Source organism: Xenopus laevis, chromosome 7S, assembly GCF_017654675.1.
Source record: "Xenopus laevis strain J_2021 chromosome 7S, Xenopus_laevis_v10.1, whole genome shotgun sequence".
In the NCBI taxonomy this organism is placed as follows: Eukaryota; Metazoa; Chordata; class Amphibia; order Anura; family Pipidae; genus Xenopus; species Xenopus laevis.
Window position 1 is genome coordinate 27,324,011 of NC_054384.1, and position 19,676 is coordinate 27,343,686.

The 19,676-nt window shown below is 41.0% G+C and overlaps 1 protein-coding gene across 1 annotated transcript in view; it reads left to right on the forward strand.

Moving 5' to 3' along the window:
- The window catches only part of sfrp5.S (secreted frizzled-related protein 5 S homeolog), a 51,267-nt gene that overhangs the window by 13,535 nt on the left and 18,056 nt on the right, over window positions 1–19,676 (forward strand). Inside the window, 1 exon segment of the mRNA NM_001094505.1 lies at window positions 3,243–3,320. Coding sequence (NP_001087974.1) covers window positions 3,243–3,320 — 78 coding nt within the window.

Sequence of the window (19,676 nt, forward strand, 5' to 3'; positions counted from 1 at the left end):
ACGTTCCTTTCGAGGGCTTATTCAAAGTTTACAGACTTCACACAACTCTTGGGTAATGGAAGCGAACAAAATGACTTTAGATAAGTACTAACTCGCTTTGTATTCACTTTTCACAAACCTCAGTATCTGGCTTTTTTTTACTTCTTCTTTTGCAGTTTTCTATTCTGCAGTTGGTTTTTATGTAACTTTCAAAAGCCCCCAAAATGAGGTACAGAATAGGAATAATTCTAGCCATATTCAAAAAATACAAATATCTAATTACCCCCTATGTTACCCCTCCCTTTAATAATATAAAGTTACTGAGTCAGAGCAGCACCCAATAAAAAAGGATGTCATTTTCGAAGAATTATACCAGGCACTTACTGTGTCTGTAATTACTAAACAAAACTTCTAGAATTAATATTATAGCAAAGCAGATAAAGAAATACTTTGGGGCAAATTCACTAAAGGACGAAGCGCCTAACGCTAGCTTTAATTCGCTAGCGTAGCGCATTTTCGTTAATTCGCCGATTCACTAACGGACGCTGGCGTAAATTCGCTAGTGTTACTTCGCACCCTTACGCCTGGCGAATTTGCGCAACGGACGTAACTACGCAAATTCAAGGACGCGCACATTTTTCTGAACGCTACCTTTTACGCCAGACTTCCTTCGCCACCTCAGACCAGGTGAAGTGCAATAGAGTAGATAGGGATTGCTTCAAAAAAAGTTAAAAAAATTTCTAAGTCCCAAAAAAACGCTGGCGTTTTTTCTTTTTTATGGGTGATAGGCTGAAAAAGATCGAATTTTTTTTGGGACTACCCTCCTTCCCCCCTACATTTCCTAACTCATGGTACCTTAACTATACAGTGGGCACATGTGTAGGGCAAAATAAAAACTTTATTTGGTGTTTTGAAGGTTTCCCAGGCTTTTGTAGTGATGCTACATATCCCTCCATTGTAACTTCAATTTGGCGCCGTATGCAAATTAAGCATCGCTAGCGTAACTTCGCTTTGCTTGGCGAATTCACGCTAGTGCAACTTCGCAACCTTACGCTGCCCCTGAGCGCAACTTCGGATTTTAGTGAATTTGCGTAGTGCTGGCGAAAATACGCCTGGCGAAGTTCAGCAAAGCGGACGCTGGCGCAACTACGAATCTTAGTGAATTTGCCCCTTTACTTCCCCTTATTTATCACCTTTGCTCTCTGTCCCTCTGTGTTGTACAACCTCTATAAACCATTCTGCTTCCTCAGTGACTCCTTGCTATAACACCAGTGATTGGCAGAGACAGAATTTGTTCCCCTTCTATCTCAGATTGCATAAAAAACAACAACACAGACTGTACTTGATTGTCCAAGTCCAGTCCAACTGTTAAATCTTTAAAACAGTGTCTAGCATTTTGCAAATGGGGTTATTGCATAAAAAAGGTAAGGCTAATATTGTTAGATGAAATATTATAAAAACCACCGCAATAAAGTTAGTGGGAGATCACTACTAGTGATGGGTGAATTTATTCGGCAGGCGCGAATTTGCAGCGAAATTGCGTGTTTCGCCACCGGTGAATAAATTCAACGTCGGCATTAAAATTCGCGTTACACCAATTCTTCGCCCCCTTTCGCGAATTTCCCGACCTTCACGACCTTCGTGTTAAAGCGAAATGGGACAAATTCGTTAATCACTACCAATCATCCTGCATTGACTATACTAGCAATAGTGCTAAGATGGACTCATGGAAAAAGAAAAGTAGAAAAATATAGCATAGCTTTCATACAAACCTTGTTGTATAATGATGGTGATTTAACATATTGATCAGTTCTGTTATAAATATGTTGATATAAATATGATTATTGTATGAGATCAGAAATTGCCGTAATGAGGCTATATTTACAGGTTGTAGAAAAGTTATGGTCTATCTAATACAGGATCTTACATTCGATGGCACAGGCTCCGCACCTGCATTAAAAAAAAACATTCTGGGGTAGGTGGTAGGTGACCCACAATTTTGCTCCACAAGTGCTCTTTTTTTTACTTTGTGTCTCTGTACACAAATCAGATTAGATTCAGTAAATCGTAACACACACACACTGCTGATTTTCCCATTAGCTTAACTAAAGGGGGCAATAATGGTCATATGAGGATCATGAAGATCAAGGGGCCAATTCACCAAGGTCAAGTGAAGGATTCGAAGAAAAAAACTTCTAATTTCGAAGTGTTTCTTGGGCTACTTCGACCATCGAATGGGCTACTTCGACCTTCGACTACGACTTCGACTTCGAATCGAAGGATTCGAACTAAAAATCGTTCGACTATTCGACCATTCGATAGTCGAAGTACTGTCTCTTTAAGAAAAAACTTCAACCCCCTAGTTCGCCACCTAAAAGCTACCGAACCCAATGTTAGCCTATGGGGGAGGTCCCCATAGGCTTGGCTAAGTTTTTTTGGTCGAAGGACAATCCTTCGATCGTTGGATTAAAATCCTTCGAATCGTTCGATTCGAAGGATTGAATCGTTCGATCTATGGATTATTCCTTCCATCGTTCGATCAAACCTTTTGCGCAAAATCCTTCGACTTCGATATTCGAAGTCGAAGGATTTTCATTCCCCAGTCGAATATTGAGGGTTAATTAACCCTCGATATTCGACCCTTGATGCATCGGCCCCCAATTATTGTGAGGTAGCCCCTTCCCAGTTCCCATCACTGCAAAGTTCTATGGGATCTGACCCAAAAGCACCCTAACTGCCCTCTAACTATACAATGTAATAACATGACCCTAGTGTCTAAGAATTTAGTTAGTCCCATCTGTACAATCTGTTGCTGTCATTTTCCACTGCTCATTATAACAACTCTGAAGCCAAAAAATGCTTTTAAAAAGACCACCAAAAAGAGCCAGATTCTGACTGATTTTCGAAAAAAGAAAAAAAACAACCGCCACAGCTGAGTAGTTATTTCGAACAGTGTGCATGCTTTCAAAGCAAGTTAAGTGACCTTTAATTTGGCACAGCTCTAGTCTCTAGTGAACACATTAAGCAAATTGATACACAATAGCAGTTTGTGGAGTGTGTGCCACAGCCTGTGCCATGTATTATGTGAAAATGGTGGCTAATAAATTTAGCAATGAGCCAAACAGTCCCTGCCAACTATTTCGTATTAAGGGAACCAGCCGCAAAGGTCTGGCTTTCCTGCTGCACAGCATTGTGGAACTGTTATTATAAATGTTATGCTTTCTGTAGGAACTAACTGATCGTCTGTCATTTTGTTATTACAGTGACCAAGATCTGCACTCAGTGTGAGATAGAACAGAAGTCTGAAACAATGAGGGTGCAACTTTGTGCAAGTGACTTTGGTGAGTAGATCCTCTACTGGATGTATAGTATGTGTATGGGCTTATGTGTAGTATATGTGGAAGGACATCTGAGACACTTAGGTGCCCTTCCACTATGTGTGGATATGAGATAGCGTAACCACCTGCAGCTCTAGCATAGAAGGGGATCACTATAACCTAGGTCATCTCCATAAATGGGAAAAAGTGATATGTTCCCTATGTTCCCTGAAGTCTACTTCACCACCTCTTGACTATCAAGTGACTACATAGAACCTACTTAATTCAACGTGGACAACAGGCTTTCACTGTCCACAATATTAGTGATTCACCGAACCATTTTTATTATTCAGAGAAATACCAAACCCTCCACAAAAACTGAATATCTAAGTACACCCAAACATTATTTGTGAATAAATATAGGCGCAAAGTTCAAAAATAGTTACATTGTCTGAAAACAAAGGGGCACATTTACTAAGGGTCGAATATCGAGGGTTAATAAACCCTCGAATTTGACCCTCAAAGTAAAATCCTATGAATTTCGAATATCCAATTCGAAAGATTTACCTCAAATACTACGATCGATCGATCGAAGGAAAAATCTTTGATCGAACAATGAAATCCTTCGCTAAAATTCGAAGGATTTTAATCGATCGATCGAAGGAATTTCCTTCGATAAAAAAACCTTAGAAAACTGATGGGGAAAGGTCCACATAGGCTAACATTGTACCTCGGTAAGTTTAAACTGCCGAAGTATGCAGTCGAAGTTTTTTTTAAAGAGACAGTACTTCGACTATCGAATGGTCGAATAGTCGAACGATTTTTATTTCGAATCGTTCGAATCTAAGTCATAGTTGAAGGTCGTAGTAGCCTATTCGATGGTCGAAGTACCCAAAAAAATACGTGTTTTTACTTTGAATCCTTCACTCGACCTTAGTAAATGTGCCCCTGTCACCTTGAGTTGTAACAAGACTTTAAGGGGTATATTTATCAAAAAGTGAAGTTAGAGATCGCCACAGTCCTCTAGAGTGAAATCCCGCCACTCTCCATTAATTTCTATGGGATTTTGAAAGGCGTATTTTTCAAAGCATGAACTTTAACATTCACACATTGATAAATGCTCTTTTAAAAATCCCATAGAAATGAATGGAGAGGGGCGGAATTTCACTCTAGAGGACTGTGGCGATCTCTAACTTCACTTTTTGATAAATATATCCCTAAGGGTTTAGGTTCAGTTTGTCTAGGCACTAAGGAGTTGGTTGAATCAAAATCCAGCAAAGGATGGTAAAATCCTGATCTGAATGCTGGATTAGGTATTCCCATATTTAATATAAACTCAAGCTATACATGGTCACAAGGCAGTAGTAAAATGTAACTTAAACATGCAGATACTACAGGCAGTAAAATCTGGTCGAAGTAAATCTAGAGCATCTGGACTTCACTTCACTGAGCAATCAGTGAAGACTAGTGATGAGCGAATCTGTCCCATATCGCTTCACCGAAAAATTTGCGAAACATCGAAAACATTTTGAGTTCAATGTTGAACTGAAGAAGTTGCTCGGATGAGTAGTGAAACGTCTTCACTGATTACTCAGCAAATCCAGTTGCTCTAGATTAACCTCTTTTTTTCAACATTTCCTTTATCGAACAACTGCATGGTGTGCATTTACATGCTCAATAAAGTATCAGTATTGCATGTTGCTGAGTTTTAACAATAAAAAGTAAAAACATTTCAAAAACAACAAAACAAATTAACAAAAGTGTTGTCTTGTTTCTAAATGTTTCATTTCAAAATCTGCATACATATGTTGGGAACAGAAAGGTTGTGGCACTGAGATATTGAGAATTACTACCTTGAACCGTATGTTGCCCCTAAATTACCAATTATTCTTGTAAATTCCTTCCATATAAAGGTTTTAATCCACTTCTAGATCTATTTATATATCCACAACTCCCATACTTTATAATTTTTTTCAGGGACAGCCCCTTCTCATATACGTAATCTTATACAGTACAGAGGAATACAGCAGCTTTCTCTATCACTTCTTTTTATGAGAAGGTGTAAATGGGACCTCGATTCTAGGATGGCAGTGGATGTGATTTACTAAGACTTTGCTAAAGCATTTGATACAGTGCCACACAGAAGGTTACTGGTTAAATTAAGGAATGTTGGCCTGGAACATAGTATTTGTACCTGGATAGAGAACTGGCTAAAAGATAGACTACAAAGAGTGGTGGTAAATGGAACATTTTCTAATTTGACCTACATTGTTAGTTGAGTACCACAGGGCTCTGTACTAGGTCCCTTGCTTTTCAACTTGTTTATTAATGACCTGGAGGTGGGCATTGAAAGTACTGTTTCGATTTTTGCAGATGATACTGAATTGTGCAGAACTATAGGTTCCATGCAGGATGCTGCCACTTTGCAGAGTGATTTGTCTAAGTTGTTAAACTGGGCAGCAAACTGGAAAATGAGGTTCAATGTTGATAAATGCAAGGTTATGCACTTTGGCAAAAATAATATAAATGCAAGTTATACACTAAATGGCAGTGTGTTGGGAGTTTCCTTAAATGAGAAGGATCTTGGGGTTTTTGTAGATAACAAGTTGTCTAATTCTGGGCAGTGTCATTCTGTGGCTACTAAAGCAAATAAAGTTCTGTCTTGCATAAAAAGGGCATTAACTCAAGGGATGAAAACATAATTATGCCTCTTTATAGGTCCATGGTAAGGCCTCATCTGGAGTATGCAGTGCAGTTTTGGACTCCAGTCCTTAAGAGGGATATAAATGAGCTGGAGAGAGTGCAGAGACGTGCAACTAAATTGGTTAGAGGGATGGAAGACTTACAGGGGAATGTAATAAAAGTCGCAAAGAGCAAAACAATTCGCACCAATAAGACTAAAAATCCACATCTCGCAATGTAATATTGTTCCTTAAACTGTTATTGCATTGCGAATTTTAATTGCGCACTAATAAGAAGTGCTTGAAGGTGTCGTAATCTTTTGGAGCAAACATGACGACTTTTTCAGTAAGAAGTTTTATTACATTGACTGCGCATTGGCGCAAACTATAAAATTCGCAAACGGAAGTGGTCGCTAAACAGTTTCCGGGCTTGCAAAAGCCATATTAAATTCGCACAAAGCAAAATTTGTTCGCGGCATAACTTTTCGCATTGCGAATAATTTTTCCGTTAGTGATTTTTAATACATTCCCCCGTTAATGTCTTAACGATTGGCACCCTAAACCCAGAGCCGATGCCAAGCAGCCTGGTCTCGTGCTTCTACCTGTAGCAGCCGCCTTTGGCCTCGGGAGGAGCCCTCAGCTATTCAGATGCCGCCAGGTCTTATAATGAGAGGTGCAAGGCGAGGGTTGTGGACAAACAAAGGGGCACAACTGTAAGCAAAAGTCTTTGGGCAGAAGGTCGTGGTACAAGGCGTTAGACAGAATCGTAGTCAGATCAGGCCGGGTCGAGGCAGGCAGAGAGTAAACGTAATCAGGCAGGCAAGGGTCAAACCAGGAAGTCATATCAGTGGGGTTAAGCAGAATCAAAGTCAGATATCAGGCAAGGGTCAGGTTTCAGAAGTCAGGATAGTCGAATAGCCAGGCAGGGGTCACAACAGGAATCAATCAGAATCAAAACAGGATCAGAACAGATAGCTCAAAGCTTTAACAAGCTATTTATACTTTCAAATTTCTTGCCATTGCGCACTGGCGTAATGACTGCGCCTTTAAATAAAGCAGTGGTGCGCCGCGCGCCCTAGGAACCCGGAAGTTCGGGAGAAGAGGCCAACAGGGTAAGTTTTTATTACACTTGAATCATGAGTGTTGGGGTTGTTTTCTCTGGAAAAAAAGGTGCTTGCGAGGGGACATGACATTAGAGGACATTATAGACAAAAATCAGGGGACCTTTTAACCCATACAGAGGATCACCGTACCAGAGGCCACCCCTTCAGACTAGACAAGCAGTGTAGGTGGTTCTTCACAGTCAGGGCAGTGAGGTTGTGGAATGCACTGCCGGGTGATGTTGTGATGCTGATTCAGTTAATGCCTTTAAGAATGGCTTGGATGATTTTTTGGACAGACATATAGGGATGTCGCGGACTGTTCTGCGGCGAACTTGTTCGCGCGAACATCGGCTGTTCGCGTCCGCCGCAAGTTCGCGAACGTCGCGCGACGTTCGCCAATAGGCGTTCGCGTCAAAATCGTTCGACCATTCGACCATTCGGTCGCTAAAATCGAACGATTTTCGTTCGATTCGAACGAAAATCGTTCGATCGAACGATTAAAATCCTTCGATCGTTCGAATCGAACGATTTTCGGATGTTCGAAGTTCGCGAACTGTTCGCGAACTGTTCGCATTTTTTGCCGGTGTTCGCGAACGGCGTTCGCGAACACATTATCGGCGGTTCGCTACATCCCTACAGACATAATATCAAAGGCTATTGTGATACTAAACTCTATAGTTAGTATAGATATGGGTATAAAGAATTCATGTGAGTGTATGGAGGGGTGTGTGTATGGATGCTGGGTTTTCATTTGGAGGGGTTGAACTTGAAGGACTTTTTTCGTTTTTCAACCGATTTAACTATGTAACTATGTAACTTGCCTCCATGCTTGTATAGACTGGATTTTCAGTGCATTGCCATCACTTTTTTGGCATACATACATAATATGGAGACTAGCGTACGCTGTGCCCTTCTAGGTGACACCTCCTCTACTATGTTAAGTAATATTAATTTAGGGTCCATTGGGAGTAGGATATCAATTTTTGCTCTAATCGTCTACGTTACCTGCTTACAGAATGATTTGATTTTAGTGCATTCCCATATCATGTGAATAAAGTTTGCAGTGGAGTGTTGGCACCTGGGACCTTCTTGGCATAAGCCAGGGTTTATATTGTGGAGTCTTTGTGGAGTGAGTTACACCCTATGTAGGAAGTTTAATTGCATCATTCTGTCTTTACTATCAATGTTCCCTTCAAAGGTAGAGTCTAGTATGTCTTCCGTGTGCTTTATTGTTATCTGGCGGATATTGTGTTGCCACTTAGTCTACAGTTTATTCAATGATACACTTCCCACTAGAGATGTCGCGAACTGTTCGCCGGCGAACTTGTTCGCGCGAACATCGGGTGTTCGCGCTCGCCGGAAGTTCGCGAACGTCGCGCGACGTTCGCCATTTTGGGTTCGCCATTGTTGGCGCTTTTTTTTGCCCTCTCACCCCAGACCAGCAGGTACATGGCAGCCAATCAGGAAGCTCTCCCCTGGACCACTCCCCTTCCCTATAAAAACCGAAGCCCTGCAGCGTTTTTTCACTCTGCCTGTGTGTGCTGAAGAGATAGTGTAGGGAGAGAGCTGCTGCCTGTTAGTGATTTCAGGGACAGTTGAAAGTTTGCTGGCTAGTAATCGTTTTGATACTGCTCTGTTATTGGAGGGACAGAAGTCTGCAGGGGTTTGAGGGACATTTAAGCTTAGGTAGCTTTGCTGGCTAGTAATCTACCTTCTACTGCAGTGCTCTGTATGTAGCTGCAGTGGGCAGCTGTCCTGCTTCTGATCTCATCTGCTGACTGCTGCAATAACAGTAGTCCTTGTAAGGACTGCTTTTATTTTTTTTTTGTTGTTTTACTACTACTACTACTACTACTACTATAAGAGCCCAGTGCTATTAGTCTAGCAGTGTGGGGAGTGGGACTGGTGTGCTAATCTGCTGCTCCTAGTAGTTCAGCAGCACCAACTTTAATTTTTTTTTTTAATATTCATTTTTTTTTTATTTTACTACCGCTGTAGTAGTGTATAAGTTGACCTTTTAGGCATTATTTGCCCTGTAGGCATTATTTGCACACTGTTTTCTTCAACCCGCCATCGAGCTGTGTGACCTTGTTCACATTCTGTCTAAATATCCATAATATTACCGTCTCCAGAAAAAACACCGGAGTCACTTTTTTCAAGCAGCATTCATATATTTTACGTAATCCGTATCCACCGCTGTAGTAGTGTATACGTTGGCCTTGTAGGCATTATTTGCACACTGTTTTCTTCAACCCGCCATCGAGCTGTGTGACCTTGTTCACATTCTGTCTAAATATCCATAATATTACCGTCTCCAGAAAAAACACCGGAGTCACTTTTTTCAAGCAGCATTCATATATTTTACGTAATCCGTATCCACCGCTGTAGTAGTGTATACGTTGGCCTTGTAGGCATTATTTGCACAGTGTTTTCTTCAACCCGCTATCGAGCTGTGTGACCTTGTTCCCATTCTGTCTAAATATCCATAATATTACCGTCTCCAGAAAAAACACCGGAGTCACTTTTTTCAAGCAGCCATAATATATTTTACGTAATGGCGAAAAATGACTATTTTCAGCATTTATATGGCATATTTTTTCTGGCAACTGTGCTTCAGTGGCTGCGTCCAAAAAAACTGGGCAAACAATGCCTACAAGGTCAACGTATGGCAGTTGTTTAAAGAGAACAGTAGATTACTAGCCAGCAAAGCTACCTAAGCTAAAATGTCCCTCAAATCCCTGCAGACTTCTGTCCCTCCAATACAGAGCAGTATCAAGCAGATTACTAGCCAGCAAACTTACTATCATCTGTCCCTGAAATCACTAACAGCTCTCCCCCTACACTATCTCTTCCAAGCACACACAGGCAGATTTTTCAGATACATTTTTGCCCTTGATCCCCCTCTGGCATGCCACTGTCCAGGTCGTTGCACCCTTTAAACAACTTTAAAATCATTTTTCTGGCCAGAAATGTCTTTTCTAGATGTTAAAGTTCGCCTTCCCATTGAAGTCTATGGGGTTCGCGAACCGTTCGCGAACCGCTCGCGTTTTTGCGCAAGTTCGCGAATATGTTCGCGAACTTTTTTTCCGACGTTCGCTACATCCCTACTTCCCACCAGTATTAATTGTGCACAAAAATTTGAGAGAAAGTTTGCAAGGTTCTCACTGTGTATCATTACCTCTAAAGATCATTTTGTTAGGGAATAATAATATTAAGATCCTGATAGGCCATTAGGGTTCCATCCACTTATATGTCAGCAAGGATATTGCATTGCACCCATTCGTGCAGATCTGTTAGCATTTTAAATGTTTAAAAAGGGGGTTACACCACAGAGGTGTGTGTGTTAAAGTCTAGGATAAAGTTGTAGTGCTGTTTGCTAGGCACCTACTGTCGCCCTACAGCTTGAGCCTCCCGAATAGTTGCAGCATTAGTTATAGAGGGTGTGGCCCAGTTCCTTGCTATTGTAAGCTGTGTCACCAGATAGTATAAATGTAAATTAGGGGCCACCAACTCACACCATTTAATTGGGGTCTGTGTAGTTAGAGCTAGTCTGGGGGGGGGGGTTATGATACCAGAATAGTGTAAGCATAAGGCTTTTAATTTTTGCAAAGTTAGATATTGGCATCACAATCGGGAGCTTGTCTAAAGACATGTTAATTTAGGCAGTATCACCATCTTAAACAAGTTAATGTGTCCCTATAAGTGATAGAGGAAGGTTTTCCCATAGCTCAATCTTTTTCTAAATTGATTGATCTAAGGATTGGGTTTACATTGAGTTCTACAAATTTATTTAGATTAGCGTAGATTCATATGCCCAACCCATTGTAACCCTTGAGTGTGGCTGGGTACACCAGGCAGGCGAGAATTAATTAGAAAGAATACTGATTTAGTCCAGTTAATTTTAAGGCCCGAATAGTCAGTGTGGGCGTTAATTACCTGTAGTACTAGGGATAGTGCTTGATCTGAATTGGCCAAATAGAGGACAATATCACCAGCATACATACATCATCAGATTATTTTCTTAAGCGGGTCCAGTCTCAAACTCTCTATGGCATTTAGAAATGTAATACACTGGGCCATGGGTTCCATGGCCAGAGTGAATAGCAGGGGGAATAGGGGGCACTCTTGTCTAGTACCCATACTTAAAATAAGGGGTTTAGAGAGCATAGCGTTAGTCCATACCCTAACTATTAGAAGGTGGTATAGTGCTTTGACCCAGTCAATGTAGGTGGGGTGAATCTAGATTTACTTCTACCAGATATTATTGCCTCTAATATCTGCATGTATTTACTTCTGCAAGACATACCATGACCTGGTTAAATGAAATCCTTTATAACCATACAGGCAGTAATGCTATCTATCCATTGTGCCATCAACACCCAAACAGCTTCAATTCAGCATTAACCTGTGTATTGCAATACACCTTGCCCAATATTCACAGATTTTATCTGCACTACTAGGACTGTCTGTGAAGGACAAGTGATTACCAAAAATAGCAATTGAAACTTATAAACAACATACAAAGATCACCCAAACCCATTTTCGCCTCATTGTGAGGGCATGCAGCAAAGGTGGTAGTGGATTCCCCCTACAATCTTAATTTTGTAGACATATGGTATAGTGAATAATCAGCTCTCTACCCTGGCAAAGGTTATTCTGAAAAATGACAGAATACTTTTATTATCATGAAAATCAAGAAAGGGCTGGCATGGATAATGGGTAATGGCTTATATGTGATATAAGATCCAGTTATTCTAACAATCTAGAATATAAAGGAACCAATGACTGTTAGTGTAAATACACAGGTTGTGATTTACTGAGCAAATGGGCCATTAAAGGTCCTGGTGATCTGACCTGCAATAAATATCATTATATAATAGTCAACATGTTTATCAACAGCAGTCATTTAACTTTGCACTAAAACTCACAAAACTGCAGAAATATTTGTGATTGCAATAATGATGTTAGTGTTTTTTCTGCATTTTTTCAGTTTCATCACATTTTTATTTATATTTTTCCAGCAAAGAAATTGATGTCAAAGTGCCATATAACAAAAATGTGGAGCAGTTTTTGTATCTTCGACTGGTGCCATTCATGTGGCTCAGTGTGTACTAATCTATTTGCAATCTGTGGCAGGCCTGTGATTGCGTGTGATACCAGTACAGAAGTAGCTGTGAAAAAAATCTAACATTTGAGGAGTTATGTTTAAAATGTAGCATTTTTCCTCAGCAGAGCTAACACTGTGGTATTTAATTAAATTGAAAAGAAGAAAGAATTAGCACCTCAGGAGACTTCTGCTGATAATTACACACGCGCAAGGCTATTATCTGTCATGTAATAGAATATCATATGTTAGAGGTGAAACCAAATATTTTTTCTCCTTCCAGACATTTATTTGACAGGTACTGCCCTAATTCTAATTTTATTTCTGCAGACGCCTGAAGAATCATTTTTAGCTTAATTGAATTAATATGAATTATGTATTTTATGTTAGCTGTGCTAGTGTTAGTGGAGAAGAAACCCATCACTCATTGCTTACAAAAAAAGACAGGGCCCCAGATTTATTCTGGAAAGACAGGGCCCCAAACTAATCATGAAAAAAACAATGTCAATCAGTAATGCCCTATTGCATCCCTCCAGCTGTTGCTAAACTACAACCATTGGCATCCCCAATAGCCTCCACTCAGTGCTGGGGCTCCAGGTGCTTCTAGTTGAGTCTTAATGGCAAAAACACCTATGGGCACATTTACTATGGGTCGAATATCGAGGGTTAATTAACCCTCGATATTCGACCATCGAAGTTAAATCCTTCGACTTTGAATATCGAAGTCAAAGGATTTACAGCATTTCGTTTGATCGATCAATCGAAGGAAAAATCGTTCGATTGAGCGATTAAATCCTTTGAATCAAAGGATTTTAATTCATCGATCGAACGATTTTCCTTCGATAAAAAAATACTTAGAAAGCTTATGGGGACCTTCCCCATAGGCTAATATTGGTGCTCGGTAGGTTTTAGGTGGCGAAGTAGGTGGTCGAAGTTTTTTTTAAAGAGACAGTACTTCGACTATCGAATAGTCGAATAGTCAAACGATTTTTAGTTTGAATCGTTCGATTCGAAGATGTAGTCGAAGGTCGAAGTAGCCAATTCGATGGTCGAAGTACCCAAAAAAAAAGTAGAAATTCAAAGTTTTTTTCCTTCGAATCCTTCACTCGAGTTGAGTAAATGTGCCCCCTAAAGTTAAATATTGTACAAAGTGAAATTATACACCATTGTCCTGTGCAAACAGCCAGCAATGTACCTTTGTGCTTTACTGGTTATACAGTAAAAAATTAAAACATAAGGCTCATTTACAAACATAGGTTTCAACCAGTCGGGTCTTTGCATTTATTTTAAATCTTCTTGTCCAAAACTATTTGCTGACTGGTTGCTATTGGCAAATGCACATATGCATTTATTTGAATAAGGACCAAAATAGTTTGTTGTCCCCCAAAAAATCCTTGAGGCCACAGAAAGGGGGCCCTGAAAAATGTGAGCATATATAACAATATGTGCAATGGTTCAGTGTGTGGGGGGTTAGGAGTGGCCAAAGGAGTATGGAAGTGGGTTTGGGGGTCGCTTTTACTTCAAGCATCCCTGCCCACCAGTACACCCTAACAGTAGTGGGGAATGGGGAATCACGTGGAAGTTGGTACTACAAGGTAACACCAAAAGGGATGGGTTGTGGCAGGGGTCAAGTCTAGGGACAAGTAATGGAATATGGAGAAGAGTGGGATCATAGGCATAGTAACCATAGGCTGACCCTTTTTTTTTGGTTACAATGTTTTCAGCCCAGAGCAGCTAAAAGAGGTTAAAATGAGATTATTGGTTTCAAGCTTTACACTTTTTGGATGCTTGAAACTCCAATGTTTGATATTTATGTATGTCATTTTGTTCATAAACAAGCTGTGGCCTTTACTACCCAAAGTTTCAAATCAGGTCAATAATAAAATATTTAGATTTAAAATAATTTGACAAACGGGATGGTGGGGTTGGTTTATTGGGGTAGAGGTCCATTAAATGATGCTACCCCTGTCATTGATGTTTTGTAATCTGAATGGCAACTAATGTGTTTCTACTTCCACCAAAACTAGACTGGTGAGTACTGCCTCCTATACATCATACTGCATGCACATTAGAGCATTACACATGACACCAAGCTGTGGTGTAAATGTAGAAGAAGCAGACCCCTTGGTTGGTCTGCTTCCTCTATAATTCTAAAGAATGTCCCTCCTCCCCAGCCATGGAGGAGGTTACATTTGGGCGGGAGAGTTGGCCGGTGGGAAGTGGGTGGGTGGAGGGCTGGTAGGGATTGCTTTGCACTGTCCCCTTCAAAGATTTTTTTTATTTTTTGGGGGGTCGCGGTGCACTCTAGGTACTCAACTAACTAAAAGAGATTAACAGTATCTCCTCCTGTGGGGTTTTCCTCAAAATAGTGGTAGTTTTGAGCTATTTTAAATCATTAAAATGAGGGGAGATTCTTTATTCAAATGGATTTTGGAGAGAAAGTCTTTAGGTCTATACAATATTAGTTAAAACTAGTCTCATAGTCTGCTGTATTAGAATGACAGGGTCTGAACATGAATGTGTGATATAAAAAAAAAAGCCCAGAATTGATAGTCCCTCACTTAATCAGGTGAGTTATTTCTGCTCAGTTGCATAGAAGATAGGCTCTGGATACTGTCAGGCCAAGGCACTTTGAAGACAAGTGCGTTCCTATGACCACACACAAGTCTTTGTAAATATATTCCAATAGCGGCTTGTAAAACTGTTATAAAAAAAAACATAATTTGCTGTCATAATAAAGACAACGACAATGAACTATCCAATTACAAACCTCCACAACTTTGCTGACATTTCTAATAAACGCCAGAGAGCGTACAAGGAATATTGTGTTTCGTTGCTCTCTAGGCAAACAAGCCAGTGAGAAAGTGTTGTTATTTTAAAGCATATCCCTCATACTATGCTATCTTCATTCCTCTGTTTTCATAAATCACAGCCCCACAAAATTGTTTAACTAGTCATCTCTCAAACATCTCTCACCAAAAAAGGCTCGAGGAGGAAGGAAGTCGGCTTATTATTGTTTATAGGAACGAGACATGCGGTTGCTGTGGGCGATCGGAATAGAGTTTAAATCAATAGGAAAATGACTTGTTGTGGCAAATACCTCGGGGTAAAGTCTTCATTCAGTGAACTAATTGAATTATTTAAAATAAATACAGCACTTGTTGAATGGGATTTAATCAAAACCATACATAAACCCTAAGGTTTCGTGGAGCATTTTGTACAACATGAGACAGATGTATACTTTGATTTACATAGCGGCCACAATGTATGTTGAGTTTTCCAAAATGTACATTGGGTGAGGTTTAGACTGAGAGGTATAGTACAGTACTTGCCAAGAACAGGTGTTTGAAGAACAGACAACCCAGAGACTGGCTTCTTAGGCTTCTGCACCCATTAGCTTGATGTCACACAGGGAGATCAGTAGGAGCCATTGTTCCCTGTGGACAAAGCATTATTTTATGAAGAAAGGAAAAATGTGATACAGGTAATCAAGGTAGATAACTCACCAAGTTGAATCAGTGATCCAGGTGCACCAGCCCCAGACCTTCATCTTGAGGAACAGTAAACTGTTATATATGCACACAGACAAAAGTGGGCCACCAGCCATTGTGTGCCCCCCCCCCCATGAAAGTCTGCCTGCTGTGTCTGTTTACCATGTGTAAGCTTTAAAGGGGACATTTTGCATAACCTTCATATTTAGATATATGATTAATTTTTCCTCAAACAATGCAATGATGCAGAAAAAAAAAGGGTTTGAATGCATTTTACCTGCTAAAAGTGTCATTACATCAGAGCTGTAATGAGAACCTCTCAGGTCAGAAGCTAGGCTGAAATGAAGAGTGGGAGTGTCTGTTCATTCTCTCACAGGAAATGGTCACAGCACTGATTGACAGGCTGAACTCTGCTGTAGCTTGGAAAACCCCTCCCATCTCCCTGCCTGTGTGTTTGTACTGGCCAGTGGATATTCTAACGCTGCTGCTGACTACTGGATGTCTTAAATATATTTCACTGTACTTAGTTTAGAACATATGAAGGTATTACTACAGAGATTAACTGGCCCCTGCATTGTTTAAACTTTGAACGTTCAGCCCTGGGGCCGAACGATCGGATTACAATGCTGAAAATGGGCGCCGATGGCTTGCAGGACGGCATCAACTAGCCGATGCGGTCCTGGATTGTAGAAAAAATCAAGCTTGACCGATCGATATCTGGGCAATTTTTGGCCTGATATTGATTGGGAGGACCCGTCGGGTGCCCCCACATGGGCAGATAATCTGGTGAATCGGTCTAAAGGCCCGTGTATGGCCTCCTTTAGAGTGGTCCTGACAGGTTTCCCTGTCTCCTGCTCTGTTCTGCCTTCCCTATGCTCCCTGTGTGAGCCATACTCTGCCTGCCCTATGCTCCCTGTGTGCCATACTCTGCCTGTGCGTGCCATATTCTACCTGTCCTATGCTCCCTGTGTGTGCCATATTCTGTCCGTACTATGCTCCCTGTGTGTGCCATAATCTGTCTGCATGTGCCATACTCTGCCTGCCCTATGGTCCTTGTGTACCATACTCTTGTTCTATGCTCCCTGTGTGTGCCATACGGGACAAATTCGCCCATGACTAGTAAAGAGTTCATTCTGCTTCTTAAGGCTACTTGTTCCATGGCAGATATGCAACTAAGAACTCCTATGGCTCATTTCTTTTAATTTCCATAATGAAGATGTAAAATTTCATTGCCTACGTCATACTAAAAGTTCTTTATAAACAAGCTTCCCCCTTATCACATGGAGAGTATGTATGCTATAATAGATTTTATAGATTTAATTATGTCCTACCAGAGAAAGCAAGCTGAATGGTACTACTACTCTCTAGGTATAATATGAGCCTAACAACATTGGAGAGCACATTCCCAGCTATCCTGTACTGGTTCAGCAATTGTATCTACTGATTCTCTCCTAAACTTGTATTTCACCAACCTGTGCTATATTTACTTTATATGAGATAGCCAGTAACTTCCAGTTAGAGACAAGGGGTAATTTATCATTACCCCAGATGTGAATTCAAGAGCATTAAGGTGCCAAAACTGCTCCCCTTAAGACTAGGGATGTAGCGAACGGCGGAAAAAATGTTCGCGAACATATTCGCGAACTTGCGTCAAAAATGCGAACGGTTCGCGAACGTCGCGAACCCCATAGACTTCAATTGGAAGGCGAATTTTAAAAGCTAGAAAAGACATTTCTGGCCAGAAAAATGATTTTAAAGTTGTTTAAAGGGTGCAACGACCTGGACAGTGGCATGCCAGAGGGGGGTCAAGGGCAAAAATGTATCTGAAAAATACATTGTTGACACAGCGCTGCGTTTTGTGCTGTAAAGGGCAGAAATCACACTACGTCACTCAGGTGATGTTTCTGGACACGGAATGTGAAAAAGCTCACACAGCGAGGTGGCACTTGGTTAAAGACTGGGCAAACAATGCCTGCAAGGGCAACGTATACAGTAGTGGATACGGAATATATTATTGCTGCTGTATCACTCAGGTGATGTTTACGGACACAGAATTATTATTGTTATTTAGACAGAATGTGAAAAAGCTCACACAGCTAGGTGGCACTTGCATACCTCCCAACTGTCCCTCTTTTGACCACTCAACCCCCTGTCCCTCTTTTGTACTGGAAAGTCCCTCTTTTCTCTGAACTGAACAGCTAACTTAATTAGCTTTTGGCAAAGAGCTCAGAACAGCTAACAGGTGCAAATAAGATACTTTGTAACAATTTTGACTCTGGTTGGTGCTGGTAGTGGTGAACTACTAGGAGGAGCAGCACACCAGTCCCACTCCCCAACACAGCTAGACTAATAGCACTGGGCTCTTATAGTAGCAAAGTAAAAAAACAAAAAGAAAATAAAAGCAGTCCTTACAAGGACTATTGGGTTACAGGCAGCAGTCAGCAGATGAGAGATCAGCAGCAGGACAGCTGCCCACAGCAGCTACATACAGAGCACTGCAGTAGAAGGTAGATTACTAGCCAGCAAAGCTACCTAACCTAAAATGTCCCTCAAAATCCCTGCAGAGTTCTGTCCCTACAATACAGAGCAGTATCAAGTAGATTACTAGCCAGCAAAATTACTATCAACTGTTCCTCAAATCACTAACCAGCTCTCTCCCTACACTAGCTCTTCCAAGCACACACAGGCAGAATGAAAAAACGCTGCAGGGCTTCAGTTTATATATGGAAGGAGAGTGGTCCAGGGGGTGTAGGGGTGGTCCAGGAGGGAGAGCTTCCTGATTGGCTGCCATGTATCTGCTGGTCTGGGGTGAGAGGTCAAAAATAAGCGCCAGCTAAGGCGAACCCAAATTGGCGAACGTCGCGCGACGTTCGCGAACATTCGGCGGACGCGAACAGTCGATGTTCGCGCGAATTAGTTCGCAGGCGAACAGTCCGCGACATCCCTACTTAAGACCCGTGCACTTACCTGCTGTGCCTGGGGCTGTGGTTTCTGTAGTGTGCACACTGCACCTTGTGCCAAATTTAAAAGGCAGCCCCAAACCTAACACTTGCTCTAGGGCTCTATAGCACCTTACTCCTCTTTGTTGTTCCCAGAATATGTGTCTGAATGCCGTGCAAGCTAGGGGCACCCAATGGGATTCTATGTAATGCCACCAGCCTAACCCTTATGAATGCAGTAATGCTAAAAGCAGGCAGTGCCTAATTCATGGGACAGGCAGATGGTTTTGCACTCCATACCAGAGCAAAAGAGATATGTGCCTAAGGGTTCAACAAACAGGGCTGGTTGCAAAGTGCAAAAAATAACCCACTTTGCACCTGCCTTATGCACTTTGCATCTTGCCCCATACTACTTAAATGATGCTCCCTATCTCTCCCTATTCTCAGGTCCAGGAAGGTGTATAAGTGGTGCCTGGTGCAATGTTAGGTTTTATTTTATGGAGACAGACCTGAAAATCATTTATTTAGACATGAGTATTTATTGACCCAGATTAATATTTATTGACTCAGATAATTACCCTAGTGAAACCTATGATTTCACTATTGAAACTGCATTGGAGTAATACATTTATAGAAATTGTCCTGGCACATTGTATGTGTTCGCTGTTTTCTGCTTAACGAGTCGTGATATTTTTATCAATAACTTCTACATAAGCGCCTTTTTTTATGCTGATTCCCAATGAATAGATGAAATATACAATACAACACAATGAATAGAGATATGTTTTTATCTTGATTAAAACAATGTATGATGTTCTTTGAAGCTTAAATCCTTCAGTACCCGGCACCCCTTTGTACCAAAATGTCCTGTCGCTGGATTCACTCCTACTAATGCATGTTACACGGAACAAAAGAATGCGAGGGTCTCCAGAACAAGATTAGGCACAAACAAGGCATAGACCAGATATACACAATCCGTGCACTGACTGACCTTTCACTACTGCTGCCAGGTTTATAAAGTAGCCAAAACTGGGTGTGCAGCTCCTGGATATAGATATATAT